The sequence below is a fragment of the Pelodiscus sinensis genome, chromosome 8, assembly GCF_052426305.1.
Source record: "Pelodiscus sinensis isolate ZL-2025 chromosome 8, ASM5242630v1, whole genome shotgun sequence".
Lineage (NCBI taxonomy): Eukaryota > Metazoa > Chordata > Testudines > Trionychidae > Pelodiscus > Pelodiscus sinensis.
Genome location: NC_143059.1, coordinates 4193059 through 4217963, shown reverse-complemented (window position 1 = coordinate 4217963; position 24905 = coordinate 4193059). Strand labels below are relative to the sequence as shown.

The following is a 24905-nucleotide window of genomic DNA, read 5'->3' as shown; positions in this document are numbered from 1 at the left end:
AGTATACAGCCAAAGTTAAGCCGTGGGCCCTTTAAATCACCGTCAGAGCACTGGGCGGCGTGGGCCAGGCAGCTCTGATGGGCTGGCTGGGGGCAGTTTTCCCTGTAAGGTACACACTTGCGCAGTCACTCGGGTGAGTGTTCAATGTCATCCAGCTGATTAGCAGAGTGCCCACAGCTAGGTTATGTGTTTCTCCTGGTGGTGCACATCCACACATGCCTCGGTGCATATAACAACATTTATTCTTCACTCACAAGTGGAAAAATGTGCACATGGATGAAAAAGATTAGAGGGCATATTGGCTGGGGCCCTTCCACCCAAGGCCCCCCCTTGCCTAGGGGCCTACCAGCCCTGTGTACTGGTAAAACATTTAAGTTCTTTTCACCCCAGCCATAATTACACCTGGAGCAGCATGAATCAGTTACCTTAGGAGCGTGCAGCAAACCCGCCTGTTTTCCCAAGCACCCCGAGCTGGGGTGCACCACCGGGGCCTGGTTCATTCCCACGCCCATGAAAGAGAACGGCAGAATCCGGCTGACTCCACTGGGAGTGGGAGCGGGCGCTGGCCCAACGTCCCCGCTGTGACCGGTGGGGATGTCTTCTGGGAGCTGTTCATTTCTGCGTGGCACGCGCTGTTTCCAAGATGCCCAAGAGACACCCGCAAGCCCAGATCCTCACCAGGTTCCATCATCACTGGCCTTGGCGACGGTTCCTCTCCAATTTGCATGTTCTCTGCGTTTGACACCTTGTAGGAATTTGAGCCACAGCCGGGATCTCCCCTAGTCATTAACGATAACACCCTGGGCGCCTAGAGCAGACAGCTGCTTAAAGGAGCTTTGAACGCTTTAAAAAGACCAGCTTTTTAAAGACGCTTAGGAACAGATTGTCCAAGGGCTCTGCTCCCCTTGCGATGCCGAGGGCCAGATTTTCAAACACTTAGCCCCCAGCCGGCACCCCGTGCGCTGAGCTAGTTTCACAATCTGACACCGGGAGAAAAACTGCTGCTCCCTCACGGTTACACAAGGGATCCAACCAGGTGAGTTGGGATCCCAGCTAGAGATGGGCTAGAAAAGAGTTTGGCCCAACCTCTGTTCAATAGAAAAGTCTTGTCGCTTGGAATTGTGTTCGAATTCCTTGGAAAGCGCTGGGAGTGTGAAACAAGGCCCGTGCCCTGTTTGCGACTGAAGCGCGTTACTGCCGGAGAGCCAGACAGGGAAACTGACTCAGTAACACAAGTGAAACTGACCGGCCGGCTTCCCAGGTGTCATCTAAGGGCAAAAAGCAAGTTGAAGCAGGTGGGGGGGAGTAAGAGAGCACTTCAAAAATCTTTAGTACCCGACGGGGCTGGAGAGGGTTAACCCTCCAGTCGCCGCAGTGCATTGTGCCAGTTCTTCTCTGAAAGAGGATCCTTGCTCTTTCCTCTCGCAGGTGAACGGTACGGCTCCCAGAAGGGTCTCGTCATCCTCACCAGTGCTGTGACTGCCGGGGCGGCCGAGGAGTTTGTGTATATCATGAAGAGGCTGGGCAGAGCTTTCGTCATTGGAGAAGTGACCGGCGGCGGGTGCCACCCCCCTCAGACCTATCGTGTGGACGGCACCAGCCTCTACGTCACCCTCCCTACCTCCCGATCGGTCAGCTCTGCTGACCGCCCCTCCTGGGAGGGCGTGGGGGTGGTGCCGCTCTTGGAGGTGCCAGCCGAAGTGGCTCTCGTCAAAGCGAAGGAAATGCTCAGCGCGCACTTGCACGGCTCCAGATAGACCGGCTGGCTTAGCGGGATGGGCAGCGATTGTCAAAGGTGCTGAGGGGGGCGAAGTGCCCCGATCCTGTTGATCCTCTAACTCCCGGGTGCCCCTTTGAAAATCGCAGCCAGGGCTTGACGGGGGTGTGTGTGTGAGAGAGAGAGAGAGAGAGAGAGAGATGCACCTGCTCTGGAGTGTTTGCGTGAGCAGGGCGAGGATGGAAAATGCATCTCAGTTGCTTTGGGAAATAACATGAATGTTCCCCTCCAGTGTCCTGGACAGGAGTGAGAAATAGACGTGAGGGCCCAACTACCAGCTGAGTCCATCCCCCGCCTCTCTTCTCACTCACAAGGGCCCTTCTCCGCCAGCCCGGCCTGGCCTCCCTGTATTTCTGGAATTACACTCCTACTACTCGCTCCCCCAGCCGCCAGGCACGTGGGTGGGAAGTGGGGGAGGAAAAGGCAGTGGTGTGATTTTGCTTCCTCCCCCTCTTCCCCCCCCCCCCGCCACCCCGCCCCGGCAGTAGGAGGAAAGTAACTTGTTTTTAGTCAAGGCCACGAGCAGACTGGGCCCCGCCTAGACCAGGGGAAAGGGGCAAAGAACCTACCTTGTTGAAGCTCAAATCTCTTGCCAGGCTCATGCTGAGGAGGCAAAGCTCCATGCGTCTCTTGGCACAGAGTTACCTAAGGGACAAGCGAGCCCAGAACACTCACATATGGTAATTGACGTGGGCCCCGATCCACTCACGATATCTCTGACCTTCAGGAACCTTCTGGTCTAGCTGTGTGTCTGCCTGCATGAGGCTTTATAAATACACTCCTTTCCCTGCCACCTGGGTGTGCCCTAGCTCCACTATAGACCCGTGGGAAAGCTCAGAACGAAGCTGATGAGCTAGCGTCAGCCCCCAGGTTTGGCAACTGGTCAGCAAAAGTTGAGCGGAATGTTGCCTTTCTGCCGCATCTCGCGGTTTCACGTTGGGTAGGGTGGGAGTCGCTGTGCAGCTTTCAATCCAAAACACAATCCTGGGTTTTCGACACCGGATCACAAAGAATATCTTCCGCGATTCACCTGGGAAGAGCGTTCACCTTTTCAGAGTCACTCGATTTGTTCAGACTCCACTTTCTTTTCATTTTCATGCCTGGGTTTCTCAACCCTGCAGGGGCTGTTTAAGCGGATGAAAGTTTGCACAGAACAAGTATTAAGAACACTACAGACAAAGCCCAGAGGTACCAATGAATTACCGTTTGAAACTCTCTAGCCCGGCACCCTTGGGAGCTGACTGGTGCTGAACCAGAGAATTTTCCAAACCATGGGAGGTCAATATGATCTAGCAGCCTTTCCACTGCTTACTGGGCTCTGAGAAAACACGGAGGGGTAAATTCAAGCTAAATCACAGCAAAACAGACTGAGAGCCAGGCCTGGGGGCTGTAAAAAACTTTATGGGACCAGGGGAAACTTGGCCACACCCATGATAAGTAGACATCCGGCTAACTAAAATCATGCCGGACCACGGATGTTGCCAGACAAGAGAGTGCCGGATTAGAGAGGTCCAACCTGTAATTTTAAAACATCATGAAAATATTTGTATCCATACTAGGTTTTGTCAAAGCCCCTTTACAGTCTAAATGACCTAACTTGGCTTCTTTTGTTTTCCTAAACACAAGTCTGTATTTGCATGTGAACAAAAGTCCTCAAATGTGAATGGGAGTATTTGCTGTTACAGACTATTTATTATTTTCCTGTTTAAAAAAAAAAAAAATCAGTCATTCAGCCAGGGGCCAGAAACTCTACCATGTGACTTACGTGACAGCCGGAATACCAAATAAAGTGAAAATGTTACAACTGACAGGCACGTGACAGAAATCGGGATCAGCCAGGGAAAAGAAACACAAAAGCTGTGTTTTCTAAGCGAATCTAGTTGGAGAACTTCCCCAGCTCTGCTGAATCCCACTGGATTTGCCTTTGCTAGAAAGTCAAGTTGTGTTAGAACATGACCTTGAAGAGTTGTGTTACGTTACACAATGTGAGCCGGGATTTAACACTCATGGACACAGGTACCATTGTGTTTAACACCATGGCAGCTAGTCAAACGCTGCAGGAGCTCTTGGGCTTAAGAGGCACCAGCTGATGGGGTGTTCAACATGACTTGCCTCTGCCAACCAAGTCATTGTCATTGTTAACACCGTGCCCTGAGGCTGTGTTCTAACACAGTGAAATTCCTACCTGTTGGTTTCCCTTTTCTCAGGTGCATTGGACTCGCTGCTTGGGGATGCTGGCCCTGGATTCCCTCTGAGCATACAACAGGAGCTGCGTTATGGGCCCTGGCTGGAGAGAGGGACTTTACATGGCTGGGTGACCTAGAGTAGTCGACAGGACGCTGGGCTGGAGGAAGACGATGCAGGCTCCACCCCATCTCTGCCATTGGCTGGCTAGAGGTTCCTGAGCAAGATACTTGCAGATACGTTTGCCAGAGCAGCCTCTGATTTGCCTCAGTTTCTCACCCCGCAGCCATGTGCCAGCTCTGTACTTGGGCTGGGAGCTGACAGTGAGGACTCGGAGGCGTCCCCCAGGTCCATGGAGACAGCAGAGATCTCCCACCACCTTCCCACCACCCCGCCCATCAGCACAGGTTCAGAGAGCTCTGTCTGAGTCTCCTACCCCCCTCTCTGGGCTCCCCTGTGCTACCCACTGCCAAAGAGGCTCAGAGCTCTGGCATGATGCTGGATCAGCACCAGTGTTCCCTCTAATCTTTTCCATCCATGGGTGGATTTTTCCAGTTGTGTGCAGAATAAATGTTGTTACATGCACCAAGGCGTGTGTGAATGTGCACCACCAAGAGAAACAAAAAAATCCAGCAGGGGGCACTCTGCTAATCAGCTGGGCGGCACTGGAATCTCTCCTGCACGGCCACCCAAACACTCAGTTTGCTGGGAATACCGGTCAGCAGCTCACCACCCTGCTAGGATCCTGTTTTCCACCAAGGCACAGCTGCCACATGAGTTAATAGTTCTTTGCTGCCACAGGTGAAGACAGTCTCAGTCTCTGGATAGTGACGGTGTGGGGGGACCGATTCCTTCTCCATGCCCTCAGAAAGGGCGGGGCCTCTGGTGGAAAGGGGGGGGGAGACGGGGCAGTCAATCCTCAGTGCCACCTGGGTCAGAGCACCGCCCCCCCAGCCCTCAAAGCCATGCGGAGCAGTGCTCCGGAGGAGATTTAAAGGGCCCAGAGCCACATGGGGAGGGAGCTGCAGACCCAGCAGGAGAACTCAGATCTGCAGGCCTTCACTCCCAGCCTTTCTCCTCCTGCTCCTTTCCTCCTTCACGCCAGCCTGAGGGGAACACACTGGTCTGGCTGACAATCCAATCGGGTCCACCGAGTGTCACATGCTCCAGCCTGGTGGGCACAGACCGACGTCGTCAGTTGCGCCCTCAGCGACTGAGAACTTGCTCCCTATTTGCTCGAGCTGCCGAGAAGCAAGGGGAGCACATGAAAGAGCTGCAGACTGGATGCTCCTCAAACACTAACGGACAGGGGCTGGAATAAACTTCCCCCGCAGCAGGTTTTTCCACAACTGTCCGTTCCTGGGAGTTTAACCCGGCCATCTGATCCTGTAGGACAATTTCTCTATTTCCTTCTGGCGTGGTCAAAGAGACACTAGCAGACGGAGCAGCTCTGATTCCATCTAGCAGACAGCATTCGTGACACACACTCCCTGGCCAGGAGTGAGCAACGGTCCGAATTCTGCCTCCACTGCATCTCTACAAACCCAGTAACGTTACTGGGATTTCATGGGTATCACCGATGGCAGAATTTGGGCCTGGGTCTGTTCGGTAACAGGGAGCCCAGACTACAACATAGAGATCTGGATCTTGGATTAAAGAAAGACATTTCAGAGTAGGAACAGAACCCAGATCTGCTCACGTTCAGTCACACCCTCGTGCGAGTGTGGTTTGGTTCCTTACACAAGAGGGTTGTTTACACAACTCAGATCAGAGTTTGGCTCACAACCCCGCCCCACAGGCATGGAGCAGCGAGGTTTCATTTCACGTATGTCTCTTCTCTTTAGCGTATGCACAAGCTAGAAAGGCACACTTTAGAATCTGGTCCACATAAGAGGATAAGAGTCTACAACATCTGCCAGCAAGTGGAGCTAATTCCTTAAGTTGAAGCATTAAAGTTTGAAGCTGTTTAACACTGAAAAACCCAGTTCAAACCTGCTGGCACCCAAACAGTCCCTGCTCCTAGAACTGGGTGAAAGTTTTTTGTTAAATACTAAATTCACCCCAAAATGGAGTTCCAACACAATCCAAACGCTTGGCGAATTTGGGTTGAATTGAATACATAGTTTCCGCCGAATACAATTTCTTTTCCCAACAAAGTCAAAACATCATTTCAAATCAATGTTAGAGCATTTTGTTCCACCCAACGATAGCATTTTCATTATCTTGTTCTGGAGAGAAAAACAACAACAACAAAGTTTTGGTGCAAAACGAATTGATTATAAAAAAAAAAATCAATGATTTGCTCAGCTCTGATTGCGACATATGCAAATAACAGCACCTCTTGCATGCGGCTACAACAGACTGTTGGCTTTGATCCCAAACTGAAATAAAACATTTCAATTCATGTCCCCATTTTATTTCCTCAAAAATATACCAACAAGGGCTTGTCTGCATTTGCAAAACTGACTGTCCGCTTGGTCTCATGTAAACATATATTTTCCGTGAAGTGTCAGTTATAAATTATTGTAAACTGCTGTTTCCTATAAGAAATCAATTTAAACACAGAAAATAATGATATAAACTAACGTTTCCCCTCCCCCACTCCTCCTGCCAGTTGGTCCCGCCGTCAGATCCGTGTCCCCGGCTCTAATTATGAGAGGTCATGTGTCGGGATAAATGGTGCCGTTCCCGAAAGTACTCGTGGCAGATGGGACAGGTCAGCTTCTCCTCCCGTCTCCGCTTGCACTGCGACTCCGGGGAGGCGTAGTCCTTCTTGTGGTGGGACCGCATGTGGAAGACCAGGTCGGACGTCATGCGGAAGGAGAGGTTGCATTTGGCGCACCAGTTCTGGGCGGCCACGCCGAACGAGGTGAAGGTGGGTGGCAGCAGTGGCAGCGAGGAGGAGGAGGAGGAAGGGGCGGGGGTTTGCAACTGTCCCCCGGGTTGTTTCGGCCAGGGGTCTGAGGGACACGGGACGGCGTCGCCCCGGCTGAGGCTCGCCTGCAGGGCCTGAGAATTACACAACCCCCTGACCAAGAACTTGGAATCCACCAGGCTGCCGTAGCACGTGATGGCCGCCGTGGTGATGAAACCAGACAGCTCCCCCAGGGGGCTCTTCGGCGACTCGGTCGTGGGATGAGAGGAAGTCCCGAGAGCCCGGCCTGCCAGACACTTCGTGGGCTTGCTGAACGCGCTTTTCTGCTCCCCCCGGGCTCGGGCGGGCCACACGAAGGAGAAGGCACTACCCGAGGAAATCAGCCCCATTCCCTTGGGCATCTGTTCTTTGCCCCACAAGCCCAGGTCTCCCCCTGGCTCCAACTCCTTCGCTCTCTCGCCCCTCAGCCGGTCCTTCAGCCTCCTGACCTCGGTGAAAGCGCTCGGCTTGTGCTCCCCAGCCTCCTTCTTCGCCGCCAGCTTCCCCGAACTGAGCTTCCAGACGGAGCCCGCCGCGGCGAGCTCCCCCGCCGCCTCCTCCTTGCCCCCGTGGCTGGGTGCTTCCCCCAGGTTATTCGTCTTCTCCAGCAGCACCGTTTTCCGGCTCCTGGGGCTCTCCGCCTCGTCCGATTTCGCTCTCCTCTCCCCCACCAGCCCGTGGGGCTCGTCTCGCCGCAGGGCTGGCTTCCCCTCCAGATCCCTGGCCAGGCTGTGGAAGTTGGTGGCCTGCGCAGCCGAGTGGTCCTTCCTGGCCTTCTGCTCTGGGAGATTGCTCCCCGGCGGGGCGTGTTTCTCCAGGGCGCAGAGGAAACGGACGTGGGCCAGATAGCAGTGCTGCCCTTTAAAGACCTGCCCGCAGGCCGGGCACCGGAGATCTGCGGGAACAGAAAATAGCCACTGAGCCGCTGAGGGTGTAACAGGCCGGAGGCGGCTCAGCCTCCCCGGACAGCCAGGCCACGGCCCTGCCCACGCTGGGCCCGGAGGCCCCAGACCTGCCTTCTGCTCTGCCCCCGTGGCCCAACCCAGCTGTTCCTCTTCCCGCCCGCCCTCTGCTGCTCCCCCGAAGCTGGAAAGGGCTCAGCTGGGTGACCAGCAGGCTGAGGCTTGGGCTGGAGCATGGCCTGGGGCAGCCAGCTACCCAGGGCTCGGGGAAGCCGGGGCAGGCCAGACGGGCCTCGAGGCAGCCGGGACAGGGTGACCAGAGCTAAGAATGCCAGGGCAGGCCGGACAGAGCTCAAAGAAGCTAGGGCAGGCTGGCCAGGGCTCAGGGCAGCTGGGGAAGGCTGGCTGGGGCTTGGGGCAGCCGGGGCAGGCCGGCCGGGGCTCGGGGCAGCTGGGGAAGGCTGGCTGGGGCTTGGGGCAGCCGGGGCAGGCCGGCCGGGGCTCGGGGCAGCTGGGGAAGGCTGGCTGGGGCTTGGGGCAGCCGGGGCAGGCCGGCCGGGGCTCGGGGCAGCCGGGGAAGGCTGGCTGGAGTTCGGGGCAGCTGGGGAAGGCCGGCCGGGGCTCGGGGAAGCCGGGGCAGGCTGGCTGGAGTTTGGGGCAGCTGGGGCAGACTGGCCGGGGCTCGAGGCAGCTGGGGAAGGCTGGCCGGGGCTCGGGGCAGCCAGGGCAGGCCGGCCAAGTCTCGAGGCAGCCGGGGCAGGCCGGCGGGGGCTCGGGGCAGCCGGGGCAGGCTGGCTGGAGTTTGGGGCAGCCGGGGCAGGCCGGACGGGGCTCGGGGCAGCCGGGGCAGGCCGGACGGGGCTCGGGGCAGCCGGGGCAGGCTGGCCGGGGCTCGGGGCAGCCGGGGCAGGGTTCCTCCGGATGCAGTAGGAGGCTTGCGGCTCCTCTGGCGAGGGGAGGGGAGAGGGGAGAGGCAGGGGTGGGCTCAGGCTGAAGGGGGCAGGGACGGATGGAGAGTTCGTGTGTCTGCCGTGCCTGCCGTGCCGTTGCGTTCTGCGTAGTCGAGGCCTGGCCGCTCTGACTGACACTGGGCCAAAGCAGGAGCGGCTCCGTTGCTGGGTCCCTGAGGGAAGCTGACGGGACAGGGGGACCCCAGCGCTGCCCTTTGTGCGGCTAAGTCAGGCGCTCTCAGCCGAGACTGGCTGGATCCGCCCTGCCCGCCCAAAACCCAGGCCGGGGCCGGATCCTGCCAAAAGGCATATCACATTTGCAGGCGTCTCAAGGCGAAACCCAGCGCCCAGCTCCCCCGCGCATCCGAAAGCAGGATCCACGTACGGCCTGCGCCCCCCTCCGCCGCAGGACCCGCTGGAGACTGAGTTGGGGCCAGCCCCACTGGTGGAATTACGGCAGGGCTCTTAGAACACCCCCGTGCTGGGACGAGAGGCACCCGGGGTGTTTCCCTCACAGCCCCTCCCAAGCCACACGATCCAGCAGCTGCCCAATACCGGATGTCCGTGCAGGGGCAGGGTCATACCAGCGTAACGCTACAGATTTCGATTCACATCTTAGGTTACTTAGGTCAAGGAAACCGTCCCACTCTGAGCTGGTAAATTTCCAGGCCACTGTCACCAATCTGAAACTGATCCAATGTGTCCACACACACACTCTGCACTGGTTTCACTGAAATCAGTTTGGCAGCTGACTGAGTGCAGAAGACCCTCGTGATTGGCGGAATCGCTATTCACAGCTCCACATATTCGCAGGGGTGAGCGTAGGAGCCATGGGGAGCTCGCCACGGGGGCCAGGAGCCGTGGCGCCAGTATTCGCGAATTTCATCATTCGCGATGGTGCCAGGAATGCATCCACCACGAATGGTGAAGGTTTCCTGTGTCGACTCCTGTGTGGACGCCCTTCTAGCCCTTTAACAGGGATTCTAGCAGACAGCAAATATACCAGCGCAATCCTGCTGCGAGCCAGACTGAAGCCGGTTTGACAGCCTCCTCGCTGGGTGTCTCACCGATTCGAAAACAATCCGCTTACAAAATCACCCCAGGAGTCACGCTACTGCTGTGTGTGTGGCTAGGCTGGGAAGCCAATCCGCGGCGCGGCTTTTAACGAGGGCGATTTGCAAAGCAATGCCCGGAGGGTAAGAGAATCTCCCCCAGACTACTGTGTTCCCAAGAGCCCGGAGAATCAGAGCTGGACTCTTCTCTTGCCCGGCATCGCCTGTAATGGAGCTTTCGCCCTCCGCCATGCCCCTGCCACTGCCGCGTCTGGCTGGTTTCCCTCCAGGACTCACCGGCTGGGAGCGTCCTGGCCTTGAGTGCACTGAAACCCAGGAGGCTGGAAAGCTCCTCGTCGTACCAAACCAGGAGCTCCTCGGTCTTGCCGATCTTCCTCGTCGGTCGATAGTACAGCTGGCTGTGTTTCAAGTAGGCCTCCAAGTTCTGTTCCTTGCCGCCGGCCGCCGGTTGGACAAGCCGCATCCAGGGCAGTACGGCGGGGCTGGGCGTGGCGGTGACGTCTACCTGGCAGGCACAAGGCAAAGAGAAGGGCAGTAGAGACTCTGGATACACAAAGCCGGTCCTAGCCTGGCTTGCGCGGGATCCCTTCCGTACGGGCCGCGGGACCGACGCAGCCAGCATTTACATGGGGGGGAGGATTCTGTCTGCCACCCCCAAAAGTCGCTGGGTCTGCAGCCTTCCTGAATACACCCCATGCCCGGGGAGCACAGAACCCGCAGCCGGGGAAAGGCTGGTGAGAGGATGGAACCGTGCACACCAGGACAGACACCGGGACACGGCCGGCCGCACCCTCCCAATAACCCTGTGCATCCTGCCCAAGGGGGAATGTGCCCAGCATTTCCAGATGCCCCCTTCTCTCGCTGCCCTGCTGCTCCCCGCCCCCACCATGGCCCAAAGTGCTAATTTGAGGGGGGCTGTTTTGAAAGAGAGATGTGGAGATACAACGTATTGGGCGAGAAGAAAGATTTTAAATGTCACCGCTACATGATTTCTCTCCCTTTGTGGCTCCAAGAAGCGCCCGGCTGCTGAGCCAGGGGGGTTTGTAGGAGAAACAGCAATTGGGGCATGGCTGCTGTTTTCACCCCTCAGAACACAAGCAAAAGGTTGATGGCATTAGCCGCTCGGCCAGATGAAAGCCCTGCTAAGAGTCAATTAGTGGAAGAGCTCATTAGCGTACAGGAGGGGGTGAATTAACATGCCCTGCAACTGGTTCCCTTTACACTATCTGGTACTTAATCATGATTGACACGTGTGGAAGTCCCACACTCCCAGTGGCTGTAATTAATTGCTGCCACTAATTAGGGCCTGGCTTTCAGAAGGGCTGAGCACCGATTCGTGCCTCCGAGCATGGCCAAGAGACAGGTGGGAGCTCTGGAGAGCAGCCCCCAGGAACCAGGGCTGAAGGTGTGGAAAGGGGCAAGGAAGACATGAGAAGGGCAAGAGAGACTGAAGCCACGGAGCATCAAAGGAGGTCTAGACAAGTGCGGGGGGCGGGGGGGTTGCTCTGCGGATGTACTTCTGGGCCCAAAGCCCAACTCCTCAGCTTATGGGTCCCTCGGACAGTGCGTTCCTCCCTTGTGTCCTCAGCTGCAGTCCCACTGGGAGGGAAAAGACAGGACCTTTCAGGGGAAGGCAGGTGACACAGGACACTGTGCGTAGCTGGGCAAGGGTCAGGGGGAGTTTAGTAGGCCCGACTGATTTGCAGCTGGCTGGCTCGCTTGCCTGCAACCACCGCCCTGAAACTGCTCGGCTCTCCTTCGTGGATATCTATCTATCTACTACTACATATTTGAGATCTTCTGTCTGTCTGTCCTTCCATCTGTCTATGTGTCTGCTTGTTTAAGAACTCCTGGGACCACCACATTTGGTAGGCAACTTCCTCTTATCGTCACTTAAATCAAGGTCCCGGTTTGGTTGTTCCAGGACAATGAGATGTGCCTGGAATGGGACTGGTTCTCATAAATCAGAAAGGGAGGGGTCTGTGAGCAGGGACAGTTATATTGTATAATGACCACAAGGTGGCAGCAAGGGACAGAGGGAGAGTCTGGGATAGCTATAACCCAATGCAATAGCAAGGGGCAGAGTGGAGAAAAGGACAGCTATCTGTCTGTCTGTGTGTTCCTCAGCCAGGGGAGATGCAGCGGCCCTGGAGAGGCGCTTCTCACCTGGCCCCAGGCTGCTGCGGTGAGAGAGGGCTGGGGTTGTCCTCCCTTCCTGGGGCAGCCTGCCCCCTGGCCCTGTCCTCCCCAGCCCTGCCCCAGAGCAATGATTCAAATGAAGAAAAACAAAACGGAATTGAGTTAAGGACCCGCGCAAGGCCGGGTAAATCTTCTAGCCCAATAGTAAACACCAGGCTCCCCTACCTTAAATACATAATGGATTGTTCTTCTCTCGGAGCATTTCAGGGCGATAAAAGCAAGCGTGTCCAGCAAGGTGTTCTGCAGCATGCACGGCCCGAAGCTGGCCTGCTCGGGGATGTCTTGGGTGGTCTGGACCGTGGCAAACACTTCCGGGAAGTGCTGATGCAAGAGCTTGTTGTCACCTGTCCAGAGGAGTTTAGGCAAAGCCGGCAGTTCCATCCCCGACCTGCAACAAAGCAAGGCGTCACTTCCCGGGGGCTAGGAAATGGGAGAGGGAGGAGGGATGAACCCCTTTGTGATTTATACTTCGAAGGCCGGAGGGAGCTGGAATTGACTTCTAACGAGATGGGATCGTTAGCGCTCGCTAGGCAGAGCTAGTAGGCACCGGCGGATGGGCATGGGCGGAGTTTGCCTGGCACATTGGAGCTGGTGGCTTTATTGACAAGCGATCCTGCACTAACACGTCCCTCTGAATCTTGTGAATAAATCAGTCCGTCTATTCCAGGGTGTTTAGCCAGCTGTTCCCGGGGACCGGCAGCTCTCCTGCTGCTGGCTGTGTCTACCCAGGACCGTGACGCTGTGGGCACAGTAGGGAAAAGCTCCAGTTGATGAAAAGAAAGTCAAGCTAGTCCCGTCTAATCGCAGTGCTGTTACAGGATCACAGGCCGCAGGACTTTCTCAAGACACGGCTATTGTCCGCTGCGCGCCCCCAGACTGGAAACGCTGGGATTGTTCCAAACGATTCCGGCTTTTCTTCATCAACTGAAGCTTTTCCCCCACTGGGCGTCCTGCCTTTTATGTCCTGTTTGTACTTTGTAGGGGGATGAGCCCCAGTGTCCTGGCCAAATTCCAGCCGGGGAAGTTACAGTCCGCTCCTTAAGGCGGTTACAATTGGGCACAGAGTTCTCTTTGTTTCCTGGATAGCTTGGTGGAGCCTTAATACTGTGTGCCGTTATCTGCCTGCCCCGCTGCACCCCCGAGGTGGCTGCATTTCAATTGACGTTATATCAGCTAGGAAAGAAAGTGATTTGAGAGCCTTCTCGGTGAGGGGGACAGGCCCAGGGTAAATTAGTGCCAGAGAAGCAGCAGCGGGTGTTGGCTGGGCAGAACCTCCTCGGTCCAGCTTTGGGTTTTGCAGGCACACACGAGGGATGAGTTGGATCCAGATCGCCTTCCATTTGAACACCAAGGACCAGGTTCCCTGGGAGTTGAGCGCTTGGGCGGCCGCCCAGGAGAGGTTCAGGTCCTGCCCAGCTGATTGGCAGAGTGTCCACAGCTGCCCAGAGCCAGCAACATGTGTTTCTACTGGTGGTGCACATCTGTGCATGCCTCAGTGCACGTAACAAAATTTATTCCACATGCGGATGCAAACTACTGGATGGAACATTGCCCAGGATCCAGGGGGTGGGGAAAAGGGCTCGTAGGATCCGTTTGGGACAGTTCTGAAGGCCGGGACAGAGTGTGACGACTCTCGCCCCGACATGGTGACTCAGGCGTTGAACAATATGGCCCGGGCGGTATTTATCAGAGACTAGTGGGCAACGAGCCAGGGCCTGGGGAAGCCGCACATGGTTAGGTTGCAGGACGGGGCCCTGGGTCACTGCAGGGTTCAGGGGGCTGTTCGCGGAGACGCAGCTCCATCATGCTGCCACTGACAGCAGCGCAAAGACCCATGCTACCTCCAGGGAGGCCGGACCGGTCCATACAGCAGCTTCTGCGCCAGGCCCCACCTACCCCGCCCCTCCAACTGATCCCAACCCCAGAGGGTTTCCAGAGGTTCTGGGAACCCAGAGAGGACTATGCCACAGAGCACTATGCCACAGAGCACACGCATGCACAAACACACACACGAGTGTATGCATGCACAAACACACACACAGAGTGATGCATAAACACACAGACAGAGCACATGCACAAACACACACACACATGAGTGCATGCACAAACACATACAGACACACAGCTCACCCACAAACACACACACACAGAGCGCACACACACACACAGTACAAACACACACAGAGTGCACACACCCCCCCACAAAGTACATGCACACACAAACACACACAGAGAGCACACAAACACACACAGAGTGCATGCACAAACTCACACGCACAGTGTGCACACAAACACACACACGAGTGCATGCACAAACACACACATGCGCGCGCACGCACACACACGCGTGCACACACACACACAGTTCACGCCCACACAAACACACACACGAGTGCATGCACAAACACACACACACACACACACGCGCGCGTGCACACACAAACAGTTCACGCCCACACAAACACACACGGGTGCATGCACGCACACACACACACACACAGTTCACGCACACACAAACACACACACGCGCACGCGCACACACGCGCGTGCACACACAGTCCACGCACACACAAACACACACACACACGGGTGCATGCACACACAGTTCACGCACACACAAACACACAAACACACACACACAGGGGTGCATGCACACACACACACACACACACACAGTTCACGCACACACACACACACACACACTCCCTGTAGCTGCTGGAGATGGATTGGGAATCTCAGCTAGTATCCAATCAGCCATTTTCACCCCCTCCCAGCCCAGCATCTCTCCGATGCAAGACGCCCCCCCCCCTTTTGTTTGCCTCTTGCTCAGTGCCGGCGATGGGCAAAGATCCATAGCGGACCAAGCCCCCCAGTCCGGCAGCAGTGGATGCCGAAGCCGGTACAGGCGGCGTTCGTGCCCCGCAGCAACGCTGGGGACGTGGAACAGGGGGTCTGTCCATGGCAAAGCGGCTTGTCGGGGCAGGCCTGGAAGCCTCCGGCAGGTGGGGACAGACCAGTGGAGCCGCGGCATCCAGCATGCGAGCCACTAGCCCCCTGTGGCTACATGGCCTGAGGAGGGGGGCTAGTTCGCTACAGCGGGAGCCACTAGAGTAGCTTCTGCCTCAGAACGGGTTGGACACCCGGCTTTGGAGGCTGAATACTTGATTGAATGCACCATCTAGTGGTTGGCCTTGGCATAATGCTGCCAGGCAGCCTTCGCCTTTGTGCCATGGGCTGGTGTGTATCCTGCCCTGGTCACTGCCGTCTCTGGGGCCCGCCTCCAGAAGAGCAGGTGGGCCCACGAAGCGTGGAGAAGGCAGTGTCTCTCCACCAAACTCCTCGGTAGGGCGCGATCCCGTGGGCGGCCTCTAAGCATCCCCGCTGGATCCGACCTCCAGAGAGGACAGGTGTTCCTCCTCCCCTGGATCGCGCTGCGGCTTAGTTCAGAGACAGGCCTCCAGGGAGCCAGCCGTGGGCAGCCACGGAGGAGACGGCTCCCAAAAACACAGGCACGGAGTGAGGAGGCGAGAGGTTTCTGCATTGCACGGATGTCTACATGGGGGATTAGGGGCTCGCCTTTGTGGATCTGGGCTGGACCTCCTTCCCCCTGCCTTGTGTGGCTTGTCCTCTCCTGCCCTTGCCCCAGAGGGAGAAGAGTGGGTGCCGTGGCATGGCTTATGGGGGTAGCAGTCGGAGGGAGAAGGGGGCGCTGTTAGCGAAGCGGGGTGGAAGATGTGCACTTGACACGTTGCAGAAGGTGGGGAGGTCTGGTGTGGTCCTTCGTCTCCGGAGAAGACTCTGTCTCCTGCCCAGACCAGCTTTCTCCTTGGGATAGAAAGTTCCTCTGGGCTTGCAGAGCAGCATTATGGCCCATGAGCCTATCCAGGGGCGGTCGGCTCGTTCAGAGACCTGCTGTGCCTTGAAGATAAAGACTGAGACCTTGAACTCCATGTTGAAAGAGTTTCCTGCTTGACCCTTTGACCCACCTCCCCTGGAGGGTAAAGGCAAAGAGGCCTCGGCAGTGGAGTGGGGGAGAGAAAAGAGGGCTAGAGGCAGAGTGCGGAGAGATGGAGAGACACCAGACCTCTTGGGACACTTATCAGGCAAGGAGGACAGGAACCGGGGCTGGGTTTATCTCCCAGGAGAACAGCAGTGAAAAGGGGCCAATTACTCTAGAATTGAAAACGGGATTTTTTTCCGAAACCTCTTTTGTGGCCATTATTGAAATGCTTTTGGTGGCATTTTTCATAAATGCAAAAAAATCTGAAACAGTTAGTGCCATTTGCCACGCTTTGCATTCGGAGAACCCTTCCAATCAACATTTCTGTGTTGGGGGGGTTGTTTTAGCTCTGGGTTTTTTGGGGAGGCTGTTTGTTTTTTGTTTGTTTGTTTTTTGAATATACGATAAATTAATGCAGTCCCCACATTGGGGGCATTTCAAACCCTACGGAACAAAAACAACTTCCAAATATTTCATGACCGTTTGTTTCCATTTATTGGAGAAACACCCCCCTGGGGGAGGGAAGGAGAAAGGTGAGGGTAGGAGATGCGGAAGTAAGAAAACCTCCATCCTGGAGGAAAGAAACTTACGAAACCTGGGGAGTCAATTTCTGTTTCAGCTAAGACAGAGCAACCCCAATGGAGTCGAAGCACTCAAATCCGGGGTAAGACAGAATAACTGTTCTTGGGGTACGAACCTGAAACTTCTCAGGGCCTGGTCAACGCAACGCTTCTGCTGTTCTCCCACCACTCCTCGCAAGTCCAAAAACTACAATCAACTACGGAGCGGACGTATGCAAGGTCGGTATTGACTTGTCACATGGGGATCTGCTAAATTCTCCGGAGGGGTTTTCAGCAGGTATGTAACACAAAAAAGCTGCAGTCTAAGGGAGTGTCTACACTGCACCCTTAGCTCCAAATAAGCTACGCAATTTGTTGAGTTAATTTCAAAATAGGTTATTTCATCACTTGGCGTTGGCTACACAGTGCCAAATTTTGAATTATACCGCTATTCCGAAATGTCCCTTAATCCCCGTGGAACAAGGTTTACAGGGACGTCGGAATAGCATGCCCGTTATTTCGAAAGATATTTTGAAATAACCGGCGCACGGTCAAGACACAGAATCGCAATTTCAGGAGACCAGAAGTATCCCGAAATAGCTCCGCAGAGCAGATGTGCCCTAAGAGCTGCAATGCAACTAGACAGCTTAACATGGCAACTACGCCCCTCACCTTACTTAGCATTCACCCCAGAAAGGAAGGAGACTAACCATGAGGGAGGAGAACCAAGTTTGTTGCTCGTGATGGACCAAAATATAAATGTCTTTAAATCTGACCTTCCACCAAAATTCACACTCCTGGATGGGAGCCGGCCTCTGGGGGTTGGGTTTGAGTGTGGATCCAAAGCCAAAAGAGACCCTTGGATGTTGGAAATGGTGCAGGATCAAAAGAGCAGAAATGTCTTAGAACCGCCCCTGAGCACGCAACAGTCTCAAACGTGAACCTCAGCCTGAATCCCAGAACGGTCCCCGGCCTGGAGCTCGTTTGGGTCCTAAACCAAAACCGGAGTCCTCAGCAAGAGAGTCGATACTGTTCGAGGAAAGGGACATCAGGAGATGAGTAGCTTTGCAGGGAGCCGTTAATCAGTGCAGGAGAAGCTGTTTGTGAACCCCTAACTTCTCCTGGACAGCAAAATCGGACAGTACCAGAGAGAGAGAGAGAGAGAGATCTCTTAACCCAGTGGTCCCCAACCTTTTGGGGCTGCCGGGCGCCCGGGGGCGGGGGCTGCGCATGTGCCGCACGCCCGGGGTGCAAGAATGGCTCAGGCCAGCCCTGGTCACTAGGCAGGTGCACATAAATGCCCCGGTGGCACCACATTGGGGACCACTGTCCTAACCCATAGGTTCCCAAACTGGGGGGCGTGAAATAATTCCAGGGGGGGTATGAGGCATCCCGGTCAGACTTTAAAATGGCCACTTTAAAAGGGCAATGCTTGCTCTGATCTTAAAAGGGCAACCTTTTTTTTTTTTTTTTGCACTCAACCAGTTTTGCTACTATTTGGGGGGACGACATGAGGGTTTCTCAAAAAGGGGGCATGACACCGAAAATTTTGTCCTAACCGCTGTGCTCCGTGGCTTTATGGAATCTAGACTCAAGTGGCTGGAATGACAGGACCCCCATCAGCTTCTTAACGAGGGAGCTATTTCCTGCTGCTGGATCATAGAATCCCAGGGCTGGCAGAGACCTCGGGAGTTGAGTCCAGACCCCTGCTCAAAGCTAGACCAACCCAACTCAATCCTCCCAGCCAGGGCTTTGGCAAGTTTCGAACAATTTAATTGGTTTGGAACCTGCTTCCCTTCTTTCTCCCACTGCTAACCGTTTATTCCCAGATCCACTCCCTTCGAATACACTGAACTATTCCCTCTCTTTCTGGCACGTCCGCCTGTCAAACACTTGCTGATGCTTATCCGTGTTGGCCTTTTGCCCCAGGTAAGCATGTCTCCTTTGCATATCTCCAAAGCCAACGCTTCCGGCCCGTATGCTAGAGGATTCTCTGCATCTTGGGGTCCTTAAACCATTTGGGGACTTCAATATCTGAGACATAGGTGAGAGGATTATTCTAGGAGTGGGTGGGTGAGATTCTGTGGCCTGCACTGTGCAGGGGGTCAGACTAGATGATCATAATGGTCCCTTCTGACCTTAAAGTCTATGAGTCTATGAGCATGTCAGTTTCCTTACCCCTCCATGAAGTTGCTCTGGTACGGAAGTGCCTAAAGATGCACACATGTTGCCAGCTGTTTTGATCAATGGGAAGGAGCTCAGGAAAGAGACACTCAATGAGGCAGGCATCCAGGAGGAGGGATGAATAAGGGGCAATGTGGCTCGTTTAGTCAAGTGGTGGCAGGTTAAGTTTGAAGCACACAAATGTAGGAGAATTCTCTCGGGCTCTGGCAGCCACCTGGATGACCCTGAGCGGTGAAATGTAATACATATCTACCGTCTACACTGCCCACTTCATCGGTAGGTCTCAGCGCTCTTTACAAAGGTCAGAGTCATCATCCCCTTGTCCAGATGAGGAAACTGAGGCACAGAGGGTGACATGACGTGACTTCCCCCTCCTTACCTATCAGGCTAGGGGCAAACCTAGCACTCTAACCCAGGTGTTCTGAGTTCTAAACGGGTATGCTAACCATTAGGCGAGGCTGTCTGCGTGTGAGGGGGTAGTCTGCCCTCGAGTGCTGTGTAGGATTCAGTCACCCAGTCTTCTGGGAGGTTTGAATGTAGGCAAAGACCAAGAAATTGGAGGCATCAAGGGCGAGGAAGGGGAGCAGGTATATGTGTTGCCTCCTGTCTTGGAGCACCAAGACACCTGTTCTCTGAGCCAGAGAAGTAACAGGGAAAAGGGCCCGGCAGCAGGAGAAGTTGGCTAAGGCCCGGTCGCTGGCCTGAGTTATAACCCAGCCCCCAAGAGGAGGCCTGGAGACTCCTGGAAGCACAAAGTTGCTCCCAGAGGACACCAGCCCCCCCAAAAGGGACAGGCGTTCTGAACTCCCCTGCCTGACCGACAGGGACCGGTGGGACAGGATGCACCGTGATACCGTCTCAGTGACGCCTCTCAAAGGGTGGGCATGGTCCACACCCCATCACGGCTGGGCGCTCTTCCTATAGGGGCTCGCTGCTTTTCAGGGGCTCCTCGCCCCCCAGCAAGTGATACACCCGCCTGGTAGCCCTCAGTGGCACATTTCTGCACCCCGGCTTTGAGAGACCCCTCCAATCGGCAGTCCCCCCAGGTGCAGTGCGCCCCGGAGGCAGCCCTGGGAGTTCTCCACTAGATGGCGGAGGACCCACACGGCTGCTCGCTCACAGCCTCGGGTGGCTTTGTGTGTTGCTTGTGGGCCCGGACAGCTCCCAGAACCCAGTTCTGGCCCTGTGACTCCTTGGAGCTGCCTTGCGCACAGCTGTGCCACTTCAAGCCATCACGTTTTCCTGACGTCTCTCCTCACGTAGCTCCCAATCCAGAGGCCGGGCCCTCTCCCAAGGCAGGGCACTAGAATAGCTATTTCCTCTCCCTTGTGCTCTTTTAACCATCTGCATTTCCTGCTTCTTGCATTTTGTTTGCTCCCCTTTGCTAGGAGAACATCTTGGGGCGGCTTGGGAATTTTTCAGGCGGTACCCTGAGAGATGAGAGCAAACTCTCTTTTCAGAAAGGGGGCAGAGGAGCTTAAGGGTGAATTCGTTCTCTAGATCCCTGACTTGGACCTTAAAAGGTCGCTACTCACGCCTGGAAATGGCTCCGCTTGCAGCATTCTGTTGGTGGGCTTCACAAAATAGCAAGCTAGAAGCCACATCCCTCCCTCCCGCCTTCCCAGGACTTGTCACCATGAAAAGGAGAAGAGAGGCCCTGTTGAAAATACAGCACCGTCGCTGACTTGTTTATGACAGTCAGGGCTGGGAACACCAGCTATTAAACATGCTCGGTGCTTCCTGTTTCTGCAAGCTTAAGTTGCCTATAACTTTACCAAACTTGAACTATTTGGGCTGGAGTTTTCCACGCCAGGCTGAATTGTTTTGGATACCTCCAATGGCTCAGCTGCGGCCAAAAATGCAGCTAAGGGAAAATTCATTGTTTTGCCCAGGCTACAAACTTTTGGAAACTTTTGACTTTCTTTGGGAAGCTTTCACCTCCACATAGTCTGGAGCAGGGATATGACGTTTGACAGGTTTGTCTGGCTTTTCCCCCTTTTAATTCTGAAGCCTATACCTTCCATCAGACTGCAAAACAGAGCTTAGCTGGGGTTTCACGTTAGCTTTATGCATGGCCCCGCATGTCACCTTCCAGGAATTGTCTAGTAGCTGATCATGAATTTTATGAATTGTTCTGATATTTCTAAGCGTCAGATGAGGGGGTTTCATGCACACATTTGAGTCTCCAGGTGTTTGCAAACTTCCCAGAGCAATGTTCCCTCTGATCTTTTCCATCCATGCGTGGAATAATTTTACGTGCACCGTGTCATGTGTGAATGTGCACCACCAGTAGAAACAAAAAACTTATCCGTGGGCACTCTGCTCATCAGCTGGGTGGCATTTGAATCTCTCCTGCGTGGCCACACAAGTGTCCAGCTTACAGGGAACACTGGTCCAGAGGATCTGAAATTCAATATTTGAGCTGTGTGGCAGGTCATTTCAGTTGCCTGGTCTGGTTTGTGGTTCCCCTGTTAAGCTGGAATAACCCGACCTTGATGACCACAACTGCCTGACGACGTCTTTGGGGTGCTGGATCGCTCAGGGAGCAAAGCAGCAGGGGAACCCAAAGGTATAAGAAACATTTTAAATCTTTCCTATTCCCTTTTGTCTGGGCAGAAAGAATCTGGCCAAATACACGGACCTTAGCTTTCAAGACTGCAAAGTTCTCTAGCTGAGAGGGAGAATTCTATAGCCTTGATATATTTGCAGGAGTGGGAGGGAAGAGGGGGAGAGAAAGTTCTTAGTTGAGTCATTTAATGAGCGTCTTAGAGCTCTGGCCAGCATGGTTTGCCAAGCTACGTCCAGACACACAAGGCACTTTGTACCCCTGCCAGCTGCACGGAGTGAATTCATTAGCGTGTGCCATCCTCTTCGGGAGTTTGCGTGCGATCAGACAGATGCCTGTACGGTCTCCGGAGCATCTGCACAAGTCCACCGCCTGGTTTTCCTCCAACACTGATCCCCCTCTGTCTGCCTGGCTATAGATCTGGGTAGTACCAGGAACAAGTGCAGCGTGCCTCCCGGCAAAAGACCTGTCTGCTGTTTGCACATCCAGCCGCTACCCACTCCACTCCCCCCTTTCCCGGCTGCTGGGGGATTGCTCAGTTGTTTGCGGGAAAACGATCACAGCTTTTCTCGTTCGCCTGCTCCCACAACCCGTCTCTACAGGGCGGCCAAGGCGAGCGCTTCCAGTACCAAGACCTGGGCTTTCACGCTGATCCCTCGTTAGACACACTGAGACGAAGAGGCTGATTTTTAACAGTGAAAATAATTAACCATTAGAATAATTGCACCAGGGGGAAGGTGGTGGATCATCCCTGATCATTTTCGGTGTTTTTCTAAAAGATCTATTCTATGGTAGGAATTATTTGGGGGATTTTCTCTGGCCCCTCTTAGCAATTGCATTTTTACATCAAAAGCTAAGAATGGGACACTTCCAGCCCACTTAATTAACCTCATTAGCACTAATCCTACAATTGACAGGTACCTTTTTATTTTTGCTGTTATATAAATCTTGGTTTTTATTATTTCTTCTCCAACACATCTGATGAAGTGGGTTTTGCCATGAAAGCTAATGCTCCTCTATATTTTTTACATCTACACTGCACCCTTAGTTCCAAACAAGCTATGCAATTTGAGCTACGCACATTGAGTAGCTTATTTCCAGTTAATTTCAAAATAGCTTATTTTGTCATTTGACGCTGTCTACACAATGCCAAATTTTGTAAAAAACGCTATTCCAAAACATTCCTTAATCCTCGTGGAATGAGGTTTACAAGGACATCGGAAGAGCAAGTCCATTATATTTCAAAATAACAGGCTTGTTCAAAAGATGTGGAATAGCTATTTCAGGAAGTATCCCAAAATAGTTCCGCAGTGTAGATGTACCCAGATCTGTCGCTAACATGCCACAGGACTGCTTGTTGTTTATACAGGATGTCAGATACGACCACAATAACCCTTTCTGGCTTTGAAGTCTATCAAGAACTAGAGGCACCCAAACATCTGTGCAGACAAAAATCAGTTTCATGACTATGGACAGAGAAAAAGGACCCAAAAAGATGCTGACAAAGGCAGATTCAGCCAAAATGTATAACTGGTGAACACATTCACAAAGCATGCAGTTATAATCCAGCTCATGATCCTCTCTGATTTTATACACAAAAAGGAATTTCATCCCATCCGTTTACAAGAGTTTTAAGCCACGCATGTGGTTGAACCATATTTTTAAAAATCAAGGACTACCAAAGATACCGGGAGTAATACTGGGTTGGCAGTGTTTCTTTTCCTTTTTGAAAGGTCTACACATAGCTATGTAGCTCTTCCTTAGCATGCATGTGTATTTTAAAAATTATAGTTGATTTAGTATATTATATGATTCTCATTTTCTCATTATGATGAGGGATACCTGAAGTATATTCTAGATTGTGAAGATTTGGTGAACATAATAAATACTGTGTTTAAGCTTACTATGATGCGCAATTTTTTTATTTTCCTATAAACGATTGATTTGCAACAAGCGACGGATCTGTACAAAAATCACTTGTAATACAATATTTGCATTTTCCCTCACCATAGTCTAAATAATTTGTTGTAAAATAAACAGTATAACATGGTGTCATGGAGCCTTAACTGTATTAACAAATATATGATTTCAAACATAACAAATATCTACATATATTATGCTAAGAACTGTAACTACCCATTTAAAAAAAAATAAATTTGTTCTCCTATTTTCTTGTTCAAATATATTACAGCCAATTGGCAGAAGAGAGTATATTTTGATTTTACATGTATGTAACGGGAATAATGCTAAACCCCTCTTTTTCTGTACGATTTTGGTTCCAATTTGCAACCTATTGGACATTGCAAAAATCAAATTGATGGTCTCTTAATGATCCAGTTTTTTACTTGATGTAGTGGCACACACAAAAGACTGTCAAAAAATCTTAGTATTATTCTCAGTCTTCACATTGCCCCTAGAGAAAACCTTTTCACCAGCGCTCTGGTACCACTTGTCTTTCTTAAATTGTAACAAAAGCTGTCAAGCATCATAGTTAGCAATTTTTGTGGGGAAAAAAAGTGAGCATAAAAGGTAGCTCCTGCCTGCCAGCTTATATTCAAATACTGCATTCACTGTGCAGTTGTAACCGATCTTTTTTGAACAACTAAGACGCTGGAAGAAACAGGTTTAAATCAAATGTTTTTTGACATCTGTGTCAGGCAGCCCTGTTTGATAACGAAAGACGGCGATTCCAACGTTTCAAACACCCATTCCAGGCTGTGTTCTACCAAGTACATTGATTCTTCCATAGAGAGATTGGCAGGTTTCATATTTTCCCCAGATTGACAGAGGAAAGAGATTCTTATTGAGCTGGAGAGGAGATTGTTGCTAACTGGATCGAGTCCCGTGTCGGTGGCAATGGGAAGCGCAGCGGACCTATCTATGCCTAGGAGAGTTCGCCGATATGAACTGGCAGTTCATCCCCAGATGGAACTGTCTACACCAGGGTCCTTTTGTTGCGATTGTCGCCGGGGTGGGTTTTGATGAGCGAGTGTGGTTATAAGGGTGACAAGAAACAGCTGGGGGGGGGGGGGGGGTACTTAGACGGCTGGATTAGAAAACCGCCGGTTAGAGGGTAAGGAGGAAGAGAGTTTGGTTACAGGCTCGCGGGGGGGGGGGGGGGGGAGTAGAGTCCTTTGGGGGTCACTTTCCCAATGGGGGGGTCTTTCTGCCCCGCGAGAGGAGGGAGGGGGTCGTGTTTCCACCCAGTTCGGCAGTCAAAGGAGCCAGAGGGGAGCTGATGGGAGCTCCCCCGGCCGGTCGGTTCCCCGGCTCTCCCCCCGGCCCCAGCCCTTCCCATCCCGCCTGGTCCCGGCGCGCCAGGCGCAGGGGAGTCCGCCCTGGCCGGCTCCCGGCTGCTCTGCATCCCCGGGCAGGCTCCCGGGACCCGCCGCCCGCCCCTGGAGCCCTGCCCCGCGCAACCAGCCGGGGGGAGCCCGCAGCGCAGCGCCCCCGCCGCTCGCTTACCGGCCTCCGCAGCCTCCGCGGCGCTGCCCGGCGGGGCTGCCGGGCGAGGGGCCAGAACCAGCGCCGTGCGCTCCGGGCGGCAGCTGCAGCCCGCGGTGTCTGCCCCTCGCTCACCCTGCGCCGGGCTGGCG

The 24905-nt window shown here is 53.9% G+C and overlaps 2 protein-coding genes across 3 annotated transcripts in view; one reads left to right on the top strand and one right to left on the bottom strand.

Annotated features, from left to right (window-relative positions):
• The window catches only part of RBP3 (retinol binding protein 3), a 14514-nt gene extending 11877 nt beyond the window's left edge, over positions 1 to 2637 (top strand). The window contains exon 4 of the mRNA XM_006118148.5: positions 1429 to 2637. Coding sequence (XP_006118210.3) covers positions 1429 to 1757 — 329 coding nt within the window. The 3' untranslated portion in view covers positions 1758 to 2637. The remainder of the gene's footprint in view (positions 1 to 1428) is intronic.
• On the bottom strand, positions 2628 to 24905 carry ZNF488 (zinc finger protein 488). 2 transcript variants are annotated; one of them, XM_075934634.2, is made up of 4 exons: positions 24775 to 24905; positions 12165 to 12387; positions 10077 to 10305; positions 2628 to 7770 (listed from the first exon to the last, which is right to left on the bottom strand). In XM_075934634.2, the coding sequence occupies exons 2-4, from the start codon at positions 12378 to 12380 to the stop codon at positions 6608 to 6610; spliced, it is 1608 nt and encodes a 535-aa protein (XP_075790749.2). In that variant the 5' UTR covers positions 12381 to 12387; positions 24775 to 24905; the 3' UTR covers positions 2628 to 6607. The 2 variants fall into 2 exon arrangements, with proteins under 2 accessions (XP_075790749.2, XP_075790750.2); XM_075934635.2 differs by lacking the exon at positions 24775 to 24905 and having other exon boundaries at positions 12165 to 13877.